The 15,875-nt window shown below is 42.5% G+C and overlaps 1 protein-coding gene across 16 annotated transcripts in view; it reads left to right on the plus strand.

Annotated features, from left to right (window-relative positions):
- Positions 1-5,707: 5,707 nt before the first annotated feature.
- ppfia1 (PTPRF interacting protein alpha 1) overlaps positions 5,708-15,875 on the plus strand; it is a 155,271-nt gene continuing 145,103 nt past the window's right edge. For 4 of the 16 annotated variants that reach the window (XR_013886784.1, XM_080189935.1, XM_080189936.1 and 1 more), the window contains exon 1: positions 5,710-6,392. Coding sequence is in view for 10 of the 16 variants with exons in the window: in XM_080189935.1 (XP_080046061.1) it covers positions 6,150-6,392 (243 nt within the window). In the remaining 6 variants the exon portion in view is untranslated. Of the gene's footprint in view, positions 6,393-15,875 lie in introns of all 16 variants that reach the window. The other 12 variants (XR_013886781.1, XR_013886782.1, XR_013886783.1 and 9 more) reach the window with 4 other exon arrangements.

The raw sequence follows: 15,875 nt of genomic DNA on the forward strand, positions 1-15,875 counted from the left end.
TTTGTGGTCTTGCTGTGATACAACCAGAAGGAATGCTTTCTATGGTGCATCTGTGAAAGTTGGTGAGAGTGGTAGCTGACATGCCAAATTTCCTTAGTCTTCTGAGAAAGTAGAGGTGTTGGTGGGCTTTCTTAACTATAGTGTTGGCATGGGGGGACCAGGACAGGTTGTTGGTGATCTGGACACCTAAACACTTGAAGCTCTTGACCCTTTCTACTTCGTCCCCATTGATGTAGACAGGGGCATGTTCTCCTTTACGCTTCCTGAAGTCAATGACAATCTCTTTTGTTTTGTTGACATTGAAGGAGAAATTATTGTTGCTGCACCAGTTTACCAGATTCTCTATCTCATTCCTGTACTCTGTCTCGTCATTTTATGAGATCCAACCCATTACAGTGATGTCATCAGTGAACTTGAAAATCGAATTGGAGAGGAATTTAGCCACACAGTCATGATGAGAAGTCACACGACACCAGATTATAGTTCAACAGGTTTGCTTGAAATCACAAGCCACCTTCGTCAGGTGAAACTAGCCCAGTGATGGACTGGGCTTTGTTCACAACCCTTTGTAGTTTGTTGCAGTCTTGATTGGAGCAGGAACTATACCAAGTTGTGATACATCTGGAAAAGATGCTTTCTGTGGTGTATCTGTAAAAATTGATGAGAGTCGTAATGGATATGCTGAATCTACTTAGCCTCCTGAGAAAATAGAGGCATTGGTGGGTTTTCTTAACTATAGCATTAGAATTGAGGGAACAGAACAGGTTGTTGGTGATCTGGACACCTACAAACTTGGAGCTTTTGACCATTTCCACTTCATCCCTGTTGATGTAGACAGGATGTGGAGATGCTGGAGCAAGATTACCTGTAAAGATTCGCATTCCACCTATTATTTTGTAAATTGAGTTTGTGTCTTTATATGCCCTGTTTGTGAACAGAACTCCCACTCACCTGATGAAGGAGCAGCACTCTGAAAGCTTGTAGCTTGTGCTACCAAATAAACCTGTTGGACTTTAACCTGGCGTTGTGAGACTTCTTACTGATGTAGACAGGGACATCTTCTCCACTATGTTTTCTGAAGTCGATGACTATCTCCTTCATTTTACTGAGGGAGAGATTATTGTCTTAAGGTGTTATCTGCCCAATGTTCTACATCCAGCACAGTACAGACTGCAACACGTACCACTGCCTTGTTAGCAGCAGAGTGAAGGTGCACCCCTGATAGTTTCACAGTTCCAAACATGATAGCTTGCCACACATCAACATCCCTTGCACAAGAAATTATGTCAAATACCAAAGGTGCACTTTTGCTAGAATGATTGCTACCCACAAATGTTTACCAGGAAATGCCAATGCTGGTATCAGTGAAGTTTGGAAGTTACTAAGGTCAATCATTTATTAAGCACTATTATTTGATAAAAGTGGAATTTGCAACAAGGCCTGGTTTGAGATATATTCAGCTAATATGAAATCAGTCATTGATGCAAAAACAAAACCTGATGGAGAACATAAACTTAACAGCTAAAAAGGAAGATACTGTGCAAATAAACATTGGATCAACTGAAAACAGGAAATCCAAACTGCCTGTGACAATGGAAATCTACTTTGATTTCATTTATTATTGTCACATGTATTGGGATACCGTGGAAAGTATATTCCTTGCATGAAATACAGATCTAAGGCATAGTGAGGTGGAGCATAAAATTGAATGGACAAGACTCTCCCTGGGAACCTTTCCACCCAAAATCCAAACACAATTTCATACTTGGGTGGACAGGACCTTTGACAGGAAACCCACCCCAAATGGTCACTTAGTGGACGCTTAAAGGCCTTATCCTGACCGGCCTCAATTTTTAGGCTGGTTGAAGTGGATGTGGATATGGTGGGAAACTGACATTTGCACTGTTTCCCATCCTGGGTGGGAAGGGGAGATCGGTGGCACTTCACATGTTCTTATGTTCACTTTGAAGACTCTCCCCCCCTCGCCCAGAGTTGGGAAACTCACCTCACTGGGATATTGGAGCTCTGGGACCCCTCCCACCGGCCTAACACTGATGACACAATTGCCGCCTCTCGACCCCCCTGCAACATTGACAATATAATTGACAACCCCCCCCCCCCCCCCACAACCCCAGCGTTCCCTATCTTATTGCATCCGTGACCTAATGACTTAAGTTTTTGAAGGTCCCAGGACTTCCAGCCACTGCAGAGGTATGCCTGCACTGGGTTGAAAGGTTGTCAGATTGGCCAACTTCCTTCCAAAGGTGGATGGAAATCCCATCCACTGCTAAGCAATGCTCATGTGAGCATTAAATGACTGTGGGAGTTCAGAAGCCAGCAATTACACATTGGGCGTTGATTCTCAGGATGGCGAGAGCTGATTGCTCACCTTTTGAAAAATTCTACTCTTAATTGCCCTCTGAAATGGTCAAGCAAGCCACTCAGTTCAAGGACAGATAGAGATGAACATAGAACATAGAACATTACAGCGCGGAACAGGCCCTTCGGCCCACAATGTTGCGCCGACCAGTCTTATTTTTAAAAAAAAACATTGACCCACTAATCTAAACCAATCCCTTTTCGTCCATAAACCTATCCACCAATCTCTTAAACGCCCCCAAACTAGGCGCATTTACAACTGCAGCAGGCAGGGCATTCCAGTCCCTCACCACCCTCTGGGTAAAGAACCTGCCCCTGACATCCGTCCTATAACTACCCCCCCCTTAATTTAAAGCCATGCCCCCTCGTGCTAGATTTCTCCATCCGAGGAAACAGGCTATCACCATCCACCCTATCTAAACCTCTAATCATCTTATATGTCTCTATAAGATCCCCTCTTAGCCGCCTTCTTTCCAGTGAAAACAACCCCAAATTCCTCAGTCTCTCCTCATAGGACCTCCCCTGCATACCAGGCAACATCCTGGTAAACCTCCTCTGCACCCTCTCCAAAGCCTCCACATCCTTCCTGTAATGTGGGGACCAGAACTGCACACAGTACTCCAAGTGCGGCCGCACCAGAGTTGTGTACAGTTGCAACATGACGCTGCGACTCCTAAATTCAATCCCCCTACCAATAAACGCCAAGACACCGTACGCCTTCTTAACAACCTTATCTACTTGATTCCCAACTTTCAGGGATCTATGTACACATACACCTAGATCCCTCTGCTCCTCCACTCTATTCAAAGTCCTCCCGTTAGCCCTATACTCAACACATCTGTTATTCCTACCGAAATGGATTACCTCACACTTCTCCGCATTAAACTCCATCCGCCACCTCGCAGCCCAGCTCTGCAACCTGTCCAAGTCACCCTGCAAACTTCGACACCCTTCCTCACAATCTACCACACCTCCGACTTTGGTGTCATCAGCAAACTTACTAATCCACCCAACTATACCCTCATCCAGATCATTAATAAAGATTACGAACAGCAGTGGCCCCAAAACAGATCCCTGAGGCACACCACTCGTAACCGAACTCCATGATGAATAATTACCATCAACCACCACCCTCTGTCTCCTATCTGCTAACCAATTCCTGATCCAAGTACCTAAATTACCACCAATCCCATACATCTGCATTTTCTGCAGAAGCATACCATGGTGAACCTTATCAAACGCCTTACTAAAATCCATATATACCACATCTACTGCCTTACCCCTATCCTATGAGGAACAAATTCCTTGCGAGTGACGGCCACATTACACAGAAGAATCTTAAATAATTCTCTAGTTCTCTGATGCCACTCGTAAGTCTAAGCAAGGCTGGAAAACAATGGCTAGTGCCTTTACTATTTCTACTCACACTTGTGTTTCTATCCCACATCCTCAGTGAAACAGGAGTGAGGGGGGAAAAACAATGAAACTTGGGAAATGACTGGCAACTTGATGTATGAGACCATTTTATGACCAATACCCAAAACCCACCCAAGTTTAAGGCACAATACGTGGATGCTGGAATCTGATTCCCGGCTTGAGTCACTGTCTGTTCAGAGTCTGCACGTTCTCGCTGTGTCTGCATGGGATTCCTTGGGTGGGTCCGATTTCCTCCCACAGTCCGAAAGACGTGCTGATTCAGCACATTGGCCATGCTAAATTCTCCCTCAATCTATCCGAACAGGCGAAGTGTGACGACGAGGGGATTTTCACAGTAAATTCATTGCAGCGTTAATGCCAGCCTACTTGTGACACTAATAAATAAACTTTAACTTTAAAATTTGTTTCACAGACAGTAAGACATTCCAAACTTGAGAAAAGTTTGAGTTGCACCATGGCACAGTGGTTAGCGCTGCTGCCTGACAATGCCAGGGACATGGATTTGATCCCCGGCTTGGGTCACTGTCAATGCGGAGTCTGCATATTCAGCCCGTGTCTACAAGGGTTTCCTTTGGATGCTCCAGTTTCCTCCCACAGTTCAAAAAACATGCTGGTTAGGTGCATTGGCCATGCTAAATTCTCCCTCAATGCACCTGAACAGGCGCCGGTCTGTGGCAATTAGGGGATTTTCACAGTAACTTCATTGCAGTGCAGGTAGCACAGTGGCATAGTGGTTAGCACTGCTGCCTCACACGCTAGGGACCTGGGTTTGATTCCCAGCTTGGGTCACTGTGCAGAGTTTGCACATTCTGCCCGTGTCTGTGTTGGTTTCCTCTGGGTGCTCTGGTTTGATCCCACAGTCCAAAAGACATGCTGGTTAGATGCATTGGCCATGCCCCTCTCAGTGTACCCAAACAGGCGCCAGATTGTGGCGGCAACTAAGGGATTTTCACAGTAACTTCCCTGCAGTGCAAATGTAAGCCTTCTTGTGACACTAATAAATAAACTTTAAAACTTGTGACTCTAATAAATTAAACTTTTAAAGACAGAAACAGAAATTACCAGAAAATTTCAGCCGGTCTGACAACATCTGTAGGGAGAATAGAGCCAGAGGTAGAGTGGCACAGTGGTTAGCACTGCTGCCTCACAGCGCCAGAGATCTGCGTTCAATTCCTGGCTTGGTTCACTGTCTGCGTGGAATCTGCATGATCTTCCCATGTTGGCGTGGGTTTCCTCCAGATGCTCCGGTTTCCTTTATTTGGTAGCAAACACCACTAGCTTTCGGGGCTCTGCTCCTTCATCAGGTGAGTGGGGAGTTCTGACGAAGGGGCAGAGCCCTGAAAGCTAGTGGTGTTTGCTACCAAATAAACCTGTTGGACTTTAACCTGGTGTTGTGAGACTTCTTACTGTGTTTACCCCAGTCCAACACCAGCATCGCCACATCATGTACCCAAACAGGCACCGGAGTGTGACAGACGTGGGGATTTTCGCAGTAGCTTCATTGCATTGTTGATGTAAACCTGCTTGTGACACTAATAAATAAGCTTTACAACGTGTGGAGTCTGGATGACCCTTGCTCATAGCTGATCCTTGCTCATAGCTGACCCAGGGTTAACCGTTTGTTTTTGTTTTGCCTTTCTGGTCTTAACGGTGTGAGCGCGTGCAGTGGTGGGAGGGGGCGGGGCCGACGGTCAACGCGAAATGGGGGCTGGAGGGGAGGTGGGGCTGGAAGGGAGGGACGCCTGCGCGGGGGAGGTGAGGGAGAGTTGCCTACGCATGCGTGTATGCGCTCGCCGGCCCAGCCCTCCGGCGGTCTGTGTAGTGTGCGCGCGCTGGGAGGGTAGCCGGCGTGGGCGCGCGCCCCCTCGGCGGCGGGAGGGATTGTGGGTACGCGGGCGCGCAGGGGGCAGGCGCGGACATTTTGTCGGGATCGCGGACGCCCTCCAGGGAGAAAGCGGGAGAGGCAGAGAAAGGGATGTGAGGGAAAGAAAGCTCGGTGTGAGCGGGTCCGGGGGCATTCAGCAGGCCGGAGGAGGAGGAGGAGGAGGAAGAGGAAACAGCGGGGGAGGAGGAGGAGAAAAAGGGAGGGTGTATTTATTTATTATTTAAATTTCTCTCTCGGTGTTTTGCCGGCCGGGATGAGCCGGGGGCTCGGCCTGTCGCCGCTCTGAGCCCCGGGTGTTGTTTTATAATCATTATAAACATTTACTAGACTCACCGACCCCTCCCCCGGGGAGGGGGGTTTGAGTCTAGGCCGCACACCGACCCCTCTCTGTCTCTCTCCCCCCTCGGCCTCCACCCCCTCTTCTCCTCCTCCCGGCCTCCTGCCGAAGATGATGTGCGAGGTGATGCCGACCATCAGCGAGGACACGCTGAGCCCGCGGGGCTCGCAGTACGGTGCCGAGACCGAGGCCAACTTCGAGCAGCTGATGGTGAACATGCTGGACGAGCGCGACAAGCTGCTGGAAAGCCTGCGGGAGAGCCAGGAGTCGCTGGCCCTGTGTCAGGCCAAGATGCAGGAGGCTTTCCACGAGAGGGACTCTCTGCAGCGGCAGCTCAACACCGCCTTACCTCAGGTAAGAGTTAGGGCCGCGGGGGTGGGAGGAAGCCCCTCTCAACAGCCCCCCAAACTCAGTGTCCAGACCCTTACCTCTTCTTCTCTCCCCCCCCCCCCCCCCCATTAGCAACAAGCTGCAGGGACTTTAATAAAACCAGATCCTCTTTTTTAAAAAAGACAAACTTCTGTTTTAAAGGAGGGTTCTTCTAGTGGCAGATCTTTTTGTTGTCTCTCTCTCATCCAAGAGTTAAGGTCCCCCACGCACAACCATGCTTTGTGCAAGAATGTGACACATTCAGCTCGATTCAACCCATGCTGTTGTTGTAAAGGAGGAAGCAATTTACTTGGGATGGAGAGGAATGTAATTATTTCATTATAAAACCCCACCCGTTGCGTCTCCCCACCCCCGCCCCCCAATGCTGCTTTTTTTAGGACATGGTCTGCTTCTGAACACAATCGCCTTTAGGGACAGAAATGTGTTCGTTTAAGCACACATTTTTGGGTGACGAGGTGATTTCAAATGGCAGACGCCAGTCTCGCAGTTATTGTTAGCGATAAGGCATGCTCACCTCTGATACAGAGGGTATAAACATAAAATGATCTAAACTTTGGACAAGCTAGTTGTTTACTATTAAAGATGCATTGATGATTTTGCTACCTGTTGCAAAGTGATTTGACATTTACATCAAGTCGTCTGTGCTGTTGTTCATGCACTTCCCTAATTTGTGCACTGTGTTCCCAGTTCTTGTTTGAATGTGGCTGTTATTCTTGCATTGTGTGAAGGTGGTTATCCTTCGGAGAGTTGGACTGCATGGGTTATATCCAGACTGTCATCTATGGTCTCTGTAATCTGATTGGAAAAGTTGTTGCCGTGGTTTCTAATGGAAGATGTTAAATTTAAATGCTGGATAAAACTAGTACACTACGCAAACCCTTCCCAAAGCCTAAAATAGTACATTGTTCTTTAGTTTATGCAAGTGTTTGAGTTCTAATTGTAATATGTGATTGTCTGCATTTGATTATTGTAGGCATTTGTGTTATGATTAGTAGAACTAAATTAGCATAATGTCTGTTACAGTTATAACTTGTATTGTTAGACTTTGAACAAAAGCAGTTTTGGTTTTAAATAGATCAGCATAGGAAGTGTTGCACAAACTTTACTTTTTCGAAACAACTGATTGTTTTGTAGATCTTTGATTAATTATTTGGTCCTAAACAGATAACGCTGCACATATTTGCATAAGGACAGAGCTTCTACTTTTATTGTGTTTTACAATTCGTCTAGACCATTTCAATGCTTTGAACAAGTTTATTTACAAACTGCTGATGCTGAGTCAATAAAAATAAAAAAAATTATCCGTCACTTGTATGTAACATCATATCTTGGGAATAAAGAGATATGAAAATATGAAGTAATCTGAAGAATTGCAACACTGCGATTCTGCCCTTAATACTGGTTGTAACCATGAATTGTATTTTGAGGATTATTGGCTTAAAAGTGCTGCCTTTTTCTATTTGTTTTGTGTACAGGGTTCAGGTTATGGAATCTACAGATTCTTCAGGCCTAAATGGTTTTTACTTGTGTGAAAGGCATGTTTTAAAATCTCTGAAAAGTTCATTATTTTGTAAGTTTATAACCTGAAAGATTGCACTTTAATATTGTGAGAAGTATTTTACAGACAGCTGGTATTAGTACCAGATTTAACTGCTTACATGGATGGACTGCACAGTTCTGCTAAAGCAACATGTTATTAGGAAGTGTTGTTTTTGGTGCCATGATTTATGCAGGCGATGATAAAATGACAGCATGGCCTTTGATGTGATGCATTTCATTTTTAAAAAGGGCAAACATTTGTGTACATGGATTCAACTTTTTTTGCACATTGGGATATAGTTTCATTTCCTCTAAGTTGTGGACCTTGTGTGGGGCATCCAGAGGCAAGTAACACTAAAGACTTCAACCACAGTTAAAAGTTGTCCACAGTAATACTGCAACAGTTGTTTACCATGCTGTATGTCAAATGAAAAGCTGGACTGATTTGAAATTGCTGCTAGCTGTCCTGGTCTCCCTTGACCAGTTTGCATTGGATTCCTCCAACTTATCATCTTTCTCATCTCTTTGTAGTTCATCTCTGCAAAGTTCTTGCATTAAGCTGTTCCTACCTGTCACTACACAAGCAGGGTGTTGGTGACTTTTGCTCTCATCTCCTGTGTGCTTAGTGCGATGTTACTGGTTTTTATCAGTTGGTGTTGCTGTTTCCTTGTCAAAAGCTGCTGTTGGAGATCATTCCCATTTATTTGCTGATATTCATTTGTACCTTTTCTACATGTCCTCAATGTATCAAAAGACAAACAATTCAGCTTTTCAACAGATGTTCAGCCTAGTCCCTGATTTCATCTTTCTCACCAGCTGTTTGCTCAGGCTGCACCATATTGTTTACAACAGTTCACCTACTTTCAGTTGAATATCATTGCCTGCACTATTGTGTGCTGACTGTCTCTGAACCATAATTGATATCTCTTGATACCTTCGTTATTTTATTTGGCATATAGTTTATCCAAAATGAAATCTTTGTCATTACCTATGTAAAGTACAGGGTTCTCATACTACTGCTGTCCTTGTGATTATAACATCTTGATGTATCAAATTTGAATCTTTGTCTTCATGTACTGCACAAGTAGTTATGGCTCTGTCTATGCCTCCCCCTGCAACCTACATACCAGGGTGCATTCTTGTTTTGAGTTTTACTCTTTATTGTATCTTTCCTCTGTCTTTGATCACAGTTCCTGCAGTGACATTTTCTGCTTTATTGCTGTTACGTGTCCAGTTTTGCCTCTTTTTATTTGTTACGTTAAACGTAGTATGATTAACACTGAGTTACAATTAAAGTGTATTAACACTCTATCATAATATAACTATCACAATGGATCTGTGACCATTTCACCTTTAGACTTTCCAAGGTTTTGGGTAATAATACACACGGAACCTGGGGAATAAGGAGCAGAAGTAGACAATTTAACTCTTCGAGCCACTCAATCAAATCATGGCCGATCTCTCCCTTGTCTCAAATCCACCTACCTGTTCTCCATATCCGTTTAACCCTTCTTTAAAGCAGGAATATGTCTGTTTCCTTCTTTAAACCATTTAATGATTCAGACTCCACACTATGGGGTAGCGAGTTCCACAAATTTACCACTCTGCAAGAAATAGTTCCTCCTCATCTCAGTTTTAAATCAAATTAAAAAATCTCTGCGTTTCCTTGCATTAAGCTGTTCCTATCTGTCATTACATAACCAAGATGTTAGTGGCTTTTGTTCTCATCTCCTGTGCGCTTAGGGATATGTTGCTGGTTTCTGTATCAGTTGGTACTGTCATTTTCTTGTCAAAAGCTGCTGTTTGAGATCATTCCAATTTGCTGATATTCATTTATCCTTCTCTACATTCCTCTTCCTCAATATATCAAAAGGCAAGCAATTCAGCTTTTCACCAGACATTCAGCAGCCTAGCCTGGAGCGTAGAGGGCTGAAGGGTGATGTTCCTGAGATCTATAAATTAATGAGGGGCATAGATGAGGTAGATGGTCAACATCTTTTCCAAGTGGTTGGCGAGCCTAAAACTAAAGGCATAGGTTTAAGGTGAGAGGGGAGAGGTACAAAAGAGTTCAGAGGGACACTTATTTCACACACAAGGTGGTGAGTTTCTGGAACAAGTTGCCAGAGGTAGTAGTAGAGATGGGTACAGTTTTGTCTTAAAATGCATTTCGACAGTTACATGGGTAAGATTGGTCTGGAGGGATATTGGCCAAACGCTGGTAATTGGGAATAGCTTAATGGTAAAAGCTGGGCGGCGTGGACAAGTTGGGTCGGAGGGTCTGTTTCAGTGCTGTAAACCTCTATCACTCTAAGAGAAAACATGGCAGATATTTTCTGTAAACTGCAGGAAAAAAATGATGGATGAAGTGAAAATTAAGACACAATTTCCAAAGATCATTCTGACTGAATCACACATGATTAGTGTCCATGGAATTGCACGTCCTTTGTAATTGCATCTCTTTTTCAATTGTGACAGCCTTTAAAGTGTGATGTTCTGCCTGAGGTTATCAGTCACTGTAATAACAACAAAGTAAGTTGGAGAAACTCAGCAAGTCGAGCAGCATCAATGGAGGGAAATAGAGTTAAAGTTTTTGGTTAGTGAACTGAAGAAAGATAGAAATGTTTAGGTTTTTAAGCCAGTGAAAGGACAAGAGGGCAAGGAAAACAAGATTGTCCGTGTATGGAAGCGTTTGTTAATGGTAGTTAATTGTTTGCATAGAGACACAAGTTTGGAACTGCCAGTTTACGCCAAAGCTGGCAGAATAGTAATATGTTGTTTACGGACAGCACATATGAGTCACAATTGTCGTGATGCATGAAGCCTATTCTGCATTCAGTGCCAGTGCTCGGCATTGTTATTTAGGTGTGATGTAGTTGAGGTTCTGTTAACTGTTATACACCAATAATGAGATGATTGGAGAGTTGCAAATCTTTGAAGATGCATACTCTTGCATTCATCTTGTTAGATAAATGGCTCGAGGCATTCTCTGCTGATTAAAATTAAAGTTCACTTTTGCATAATTGTCTGCAGTTTGACCTCTGTTTATCAGTGCGACAGGTGAACTTTATAGAGCACAGATATGCCAAGTAGGATGGCATCTTTTTGAATGATAAAATGTAAGGTTGCAATGAGCAAATTTTCTTTTAGCTATCTTGTTTAACTGCAAAAAACAAATTTGATGAACTTCCTTGTACTCTTCTATGAGAATATTATGCAGTGTGCATTCTACATTTGAGTGTTGATGTAATGTCCTGTTGCAGTTGCATTACAGAATTGATGTCCTTTTGTTTTTGAATGGTAACATGAAAATCTGTGCAACTGGCAAATTCGTATATCTAAGGCAACTGTTTGATTCATTAAAGCAACTGGTGGTGTTCCCATGCCCTATGTGCTGTGTGGAAGGAAGTTATTATGTTTAGTTATTATTGCCTCAGGCAGGTTTGTGTTCATGTGGCAATGAAGTTACTGTGAAAATCCCCTAGTTGTGCCTGTTTGGATGCACTGAAGGAGTATTTAGCATGACCAATGCATCTAAACCAGCGTGTCTTTCAGACTGATTTGATTTATTATTGTCACATGTATTAACATACAGTGAAAAGTATTGCTTCTTGCACACCATACAGACAAAGCGTACTGTTCATAAAGAAGGAAAGAAGAGAGTGCAGAATGTAGTGTTACAGTCATGGCTAGGGTGCAAGGTAAGTCCATTCAAAAGTCTAACATCAGCTGTTCTTGAGTCAATTGATACATGACCTCAGACTTTTGTATCTTTTTCCCAACAGAAGAAGGTGGAAGAGAGAATGGGTCCTCAATTATGCTGGCTGCTTTTCCAAGGCAGTGGGAAGTGTAGACAGAGATAATGGATGGGAGACTAGTTTCTGTGATGGTTTGGGCTACATTCACAACCTTTTGTAGTTTCTTGAGGACTTGGGCAGAGCAGGAGCCATACAAAGCTGTGATATAACCAGAGAGAATGTTTTCTGTTCTGCATCTGTAAGAGTCATAACTGACATGCCAAATTTCCTTGGTCTTCTGAGAAAGTAGAGGTGTTAGTGGGCTTTTTTAACTATAGTATTGGCATGGGGGGATCAGGACAGGTTCTTGGTGATCTGGACACCTAAAAACATGAAGCTCTCGACCCTTTCTACTTCATCCTTGTTGATGTGGGAGAGGTGACGTATGAAGCTGATTTCAAGTCATAATATTTGCTAACTTGAGAGATAACTGCTTTGGTGAGGGAATTCAGTGTTTGTGAAATTACCTGGTGTGAGAATGGAAGGAGGAATCTGCCCTGAAGAATGTCCCCAAGCTCAAATGTTTAAAGTTTATTTATTAGTCACAAGTAAGGCTTACAGTAATACTGCAATTAAATTACTGTGAAATTCCCCTAGTCACCACAGTCTGGCACCTGTTCGGTCAATGTATCTAACCAGCAGATCTTTCAGACTGTGGGAGGAAATCGGAGCACCTGAAGGAAACTCACCCAGACACGGAGAACATGCAAACGCCACATAAACACCAACCCAAGCTGGCAATCAAACCCAGATCCCTGGTACTGAGACAGCAGTGCTAACCACTGTGCCATGAGAAAAAAGACCAAATGCTGGCCTGATTTTAGAATGTTTTGGAATGCGTGCTTAACTCGCGCAGGCACAGGGAGAAGGTGCAAACTCTGCATATACAGTGACCCAAGGCAGGAATTGACCCTGGGTCTCTGGCGTTGAGACAGCAGTGTTAATCACTGCCCATTAGCAATGCATTCATACAAATTTTCTACTGGCGCAAAGCAGTATCAGTTTTGGATTGATTCTAGATTTTTTGTGTGTATTTTGCTTATGAGAGTCACATTCCTTTACAGAATCTTGCCCTGCTTTGTTCTGATGTCAGATTCTGCCAAGATTCAGAGTACATTAGTGCTTTAACAGCAGTTTTGGAATGAAAGAAAACTTGGTTTATACCAGTACATTCCAGCTCGTTTTGCAGCAGTAGAATCATAAAATGTAGAAAATCTGGATCTGCAGTTCTGTTACCTGAAAAAGACAGTTATTTTTAATATAAAAGAATAGTAAATTGTGGTGTAAGGTTGACCTGGTGGATGAAACAACTCTCTTTTATCGGTCTAAAAAAGTCATGTTATTTATGTATTCAGCATACAAGTTGACTTCTTCAACCATGACGTGTTTTATTCATTAGCTGTCAGCCTTAGTTTTTCACCCCACAAATACCATTACCGTATAACTGGGATCAAGCAGGTGATGCAGACTGTTGTGAAGATGAGTGTGAGTTTAAGACCATGAAGAACAGACAACAGAGAAATGAGTCTTCCAGCAAGTTTGAGTTTTATTTAATAGTGTCACTAGTAGGCTTACGTTAACACTGCAATGAAATTAGTGTGAAAATCTCCTAGTAGCAACGCTCCAGCACCTGTTTGGATACACTGGGGGAGAACTTAGCATGGTCTGCACCTATCCAGCGTGTCTTTTGGACTGTGAAGATTGAAGCTGATTTCAAGCTAAAAGTCGTAATATTTGCTAACTGAAGAGGTAACTGCTTCGGTGAGGCAATTCAGTGGTTGTGAGATTAAATAGTGTGAGAATGGAAGGAGGAGCCGTGAAGAAGATGTCCAAGGCCATGAGAAAAAGGACCAAACACTGGCGTGACCTTAAAAGAATGTTTTAGAATGGGTGCTGGAAAATCATCAGAATTGTTACATTGTCACTAGAAATGCAGTGCGTGTATGCAGTCTTAAACAGCCTGAATCAAACATTGAATCCAACAAAGATTTTGGAGAAATGGTGAGTTGGCTTAATTGCTTCATAGAACAAAAATGTCTAATGTTGCAGCAGGAGACTAATAATCACTGAGTACCAAGAAACCTTGTTGTTGAGATTGCCAGTTTCTGATGATTTATCATGTGCAGGCAAAAACATGAATACCCGTTATGTCACATCGGCAACAGAAGAAATGCCAATGAATTTCAATATGTCCAGTAGCTGAACTGTGGAGTGGGAAGGTTCAAGAATAGTTCTAACGTAAATCATCTCACGTGAGAAGATGAGATGGTATGAACAGGCATGACTGACAATGAAATTAAAGCTTATGGTAATTTTCCAGTGTAAAACTATGCCAAATTTCATTTTGTGCATGCCCATGGCAACAGCTGGATGCATGAGGGGAGAGTGATGTTGCAGATAGATAATTTGTGAAATAGCTGCCCCAGTGGCCTATACAAAGAATGTGGCTTACTACTGTGGGGAATGTTCAGATCCTACTTAACTGGGTTGGCAAATTTTTGGAAGGTTACTTGAAGATATCAAAGATTAACTTTTATGTACTGCTTTATGATTGTCAAAATCTCTGAACCAAATAATTCCTCCATGTACATTCCTTCCTAAACTGACTTAATTTTTCAATGTGTTGTTTTCTGCATGCTTCGGCAGCACTTACTACAATAAACCTGTTTCTTTAAAAAAAAGTTGGAAATGTTATTCCAAGTTCAGGCAGCATCTGTGGAGAGAGTGAGTTTCAGTTCTGGAAAACCTGCTATATATTTTCAACAATTTATTTTTATTTCAGTTTTCCAGCATATATGGGATTTTATATTATTAGTTTTGTATCATCCTGTTAAAAAGGCTTTTGAACATTGCGTATTAAGAAAAGTATTTTGAATTTAGACTGTGCTTTCAGGATTATTATGAAAGCCATGGTCATTTTTAAAGAGTTGTTAGCTAATGCAGCAGTGAAAAAGTGTGGGAATGGTAGGATGCAAGAAGCTTTGTATTTTAACTGTGACTTGCAGGAACATATAATAGTTTTAAATTATGGATTAGTTGGAAGGTAGGACTTCCTGTGTGATATTAGTTATGGTTGGGGGCTGGGGGATGAATCTGAATTCTGCAGGAAGAAAGGGCAGACAAAGGTATGTAGCAGTCTATTCAGAACCCCCTGTATTCTGTTCTGCTGAAATTGAAAGACAACCCCATCTGTGCATAAAGTATTTATTCAAAATTTTTTTATTTTGTTTTTTTTTGCAAAAGGTGTTCAGTGCTGAGCAGAAAGCTTGCATTGTATCTGAAAAACTCCCAAGTTACTGGGAAGTGAGGTTGAGTACAGAATTGATTGTTGATAGTAAAAGTCTTTCTGTGTTAGAAAGCCAAATCATCTGTTTACTCTGTGGATTAGATACAACCTGGGTAATGCTGATTTCAGGCTAAATCATTGGCTAAATATTTTTCAGTTCAGTCAGTTTCAATGCAACTTGCCTTATGCCATGCTGCTAACTTAGTGCCACTGATAATAGAGCAAACCTACCAGACTCCCTGTAACTAAGAAAACCCAGTTAAAAACAGTTGAACTGACAGCAGTAATGCAACACTTATCCAAAAGCATGCTTACTTTCCCACTGAATATGTAGCCTTGATAGGAAAGGTGTTTACATCATATTTGTTTAAATCTGCTTAAAACTATTTTATACAAAGTTTATAAACTTGGCTTTCTTAACTTGAAGGTGCATAATGGTATAAATTAACACCAGTTGTTAGTTTGAAATAGGAAACATTTCAAATCTAGAGCGATCTAATTTGTAGCGTGCTGTATACATGAAGCCACATCTGTCTCCTGTCTGGATTATAACTTGCAACTCAAATTTCGTTCCGTATATGTTCTATAAGGTCGGACTTTTTTCTTTCAACCATCTTTCATTCGACAAATTCATTGGATAGTTAGATTGTTAGTGCAAGTATAGTTTTTTTGGTTATGATTTTCTCTTTCTTCTTTGGCAATCTCCTAGCAGACTAAACCATTAGAAATCCTTGTCTTTAGCTTGACAAAACATATTTGCCTGATAATGTAATCTGGCTGAAGTAGTCGTTTTGCATCAGTTGAGTTTTGAGGTTACCTCCCTTTTGT

This window comes from Carcharhinus amblyrhynchos, chromosome 6 (genome assembly GCF_965287045.1).
Source record: "Carcharhinus amblyrhynchos chromosome 6, sCarAmb.v2.hapA, whole genome shotgun sequence".
NCBI classification, from domain to species: domain Eukaryota; kingdom Metazoa; phylum Chordata; class Chondrichthyes; order Carcharhiniformes; family Carcharhinidae; genus Carcharhinus; species Carcharhinus amblyrhynchos.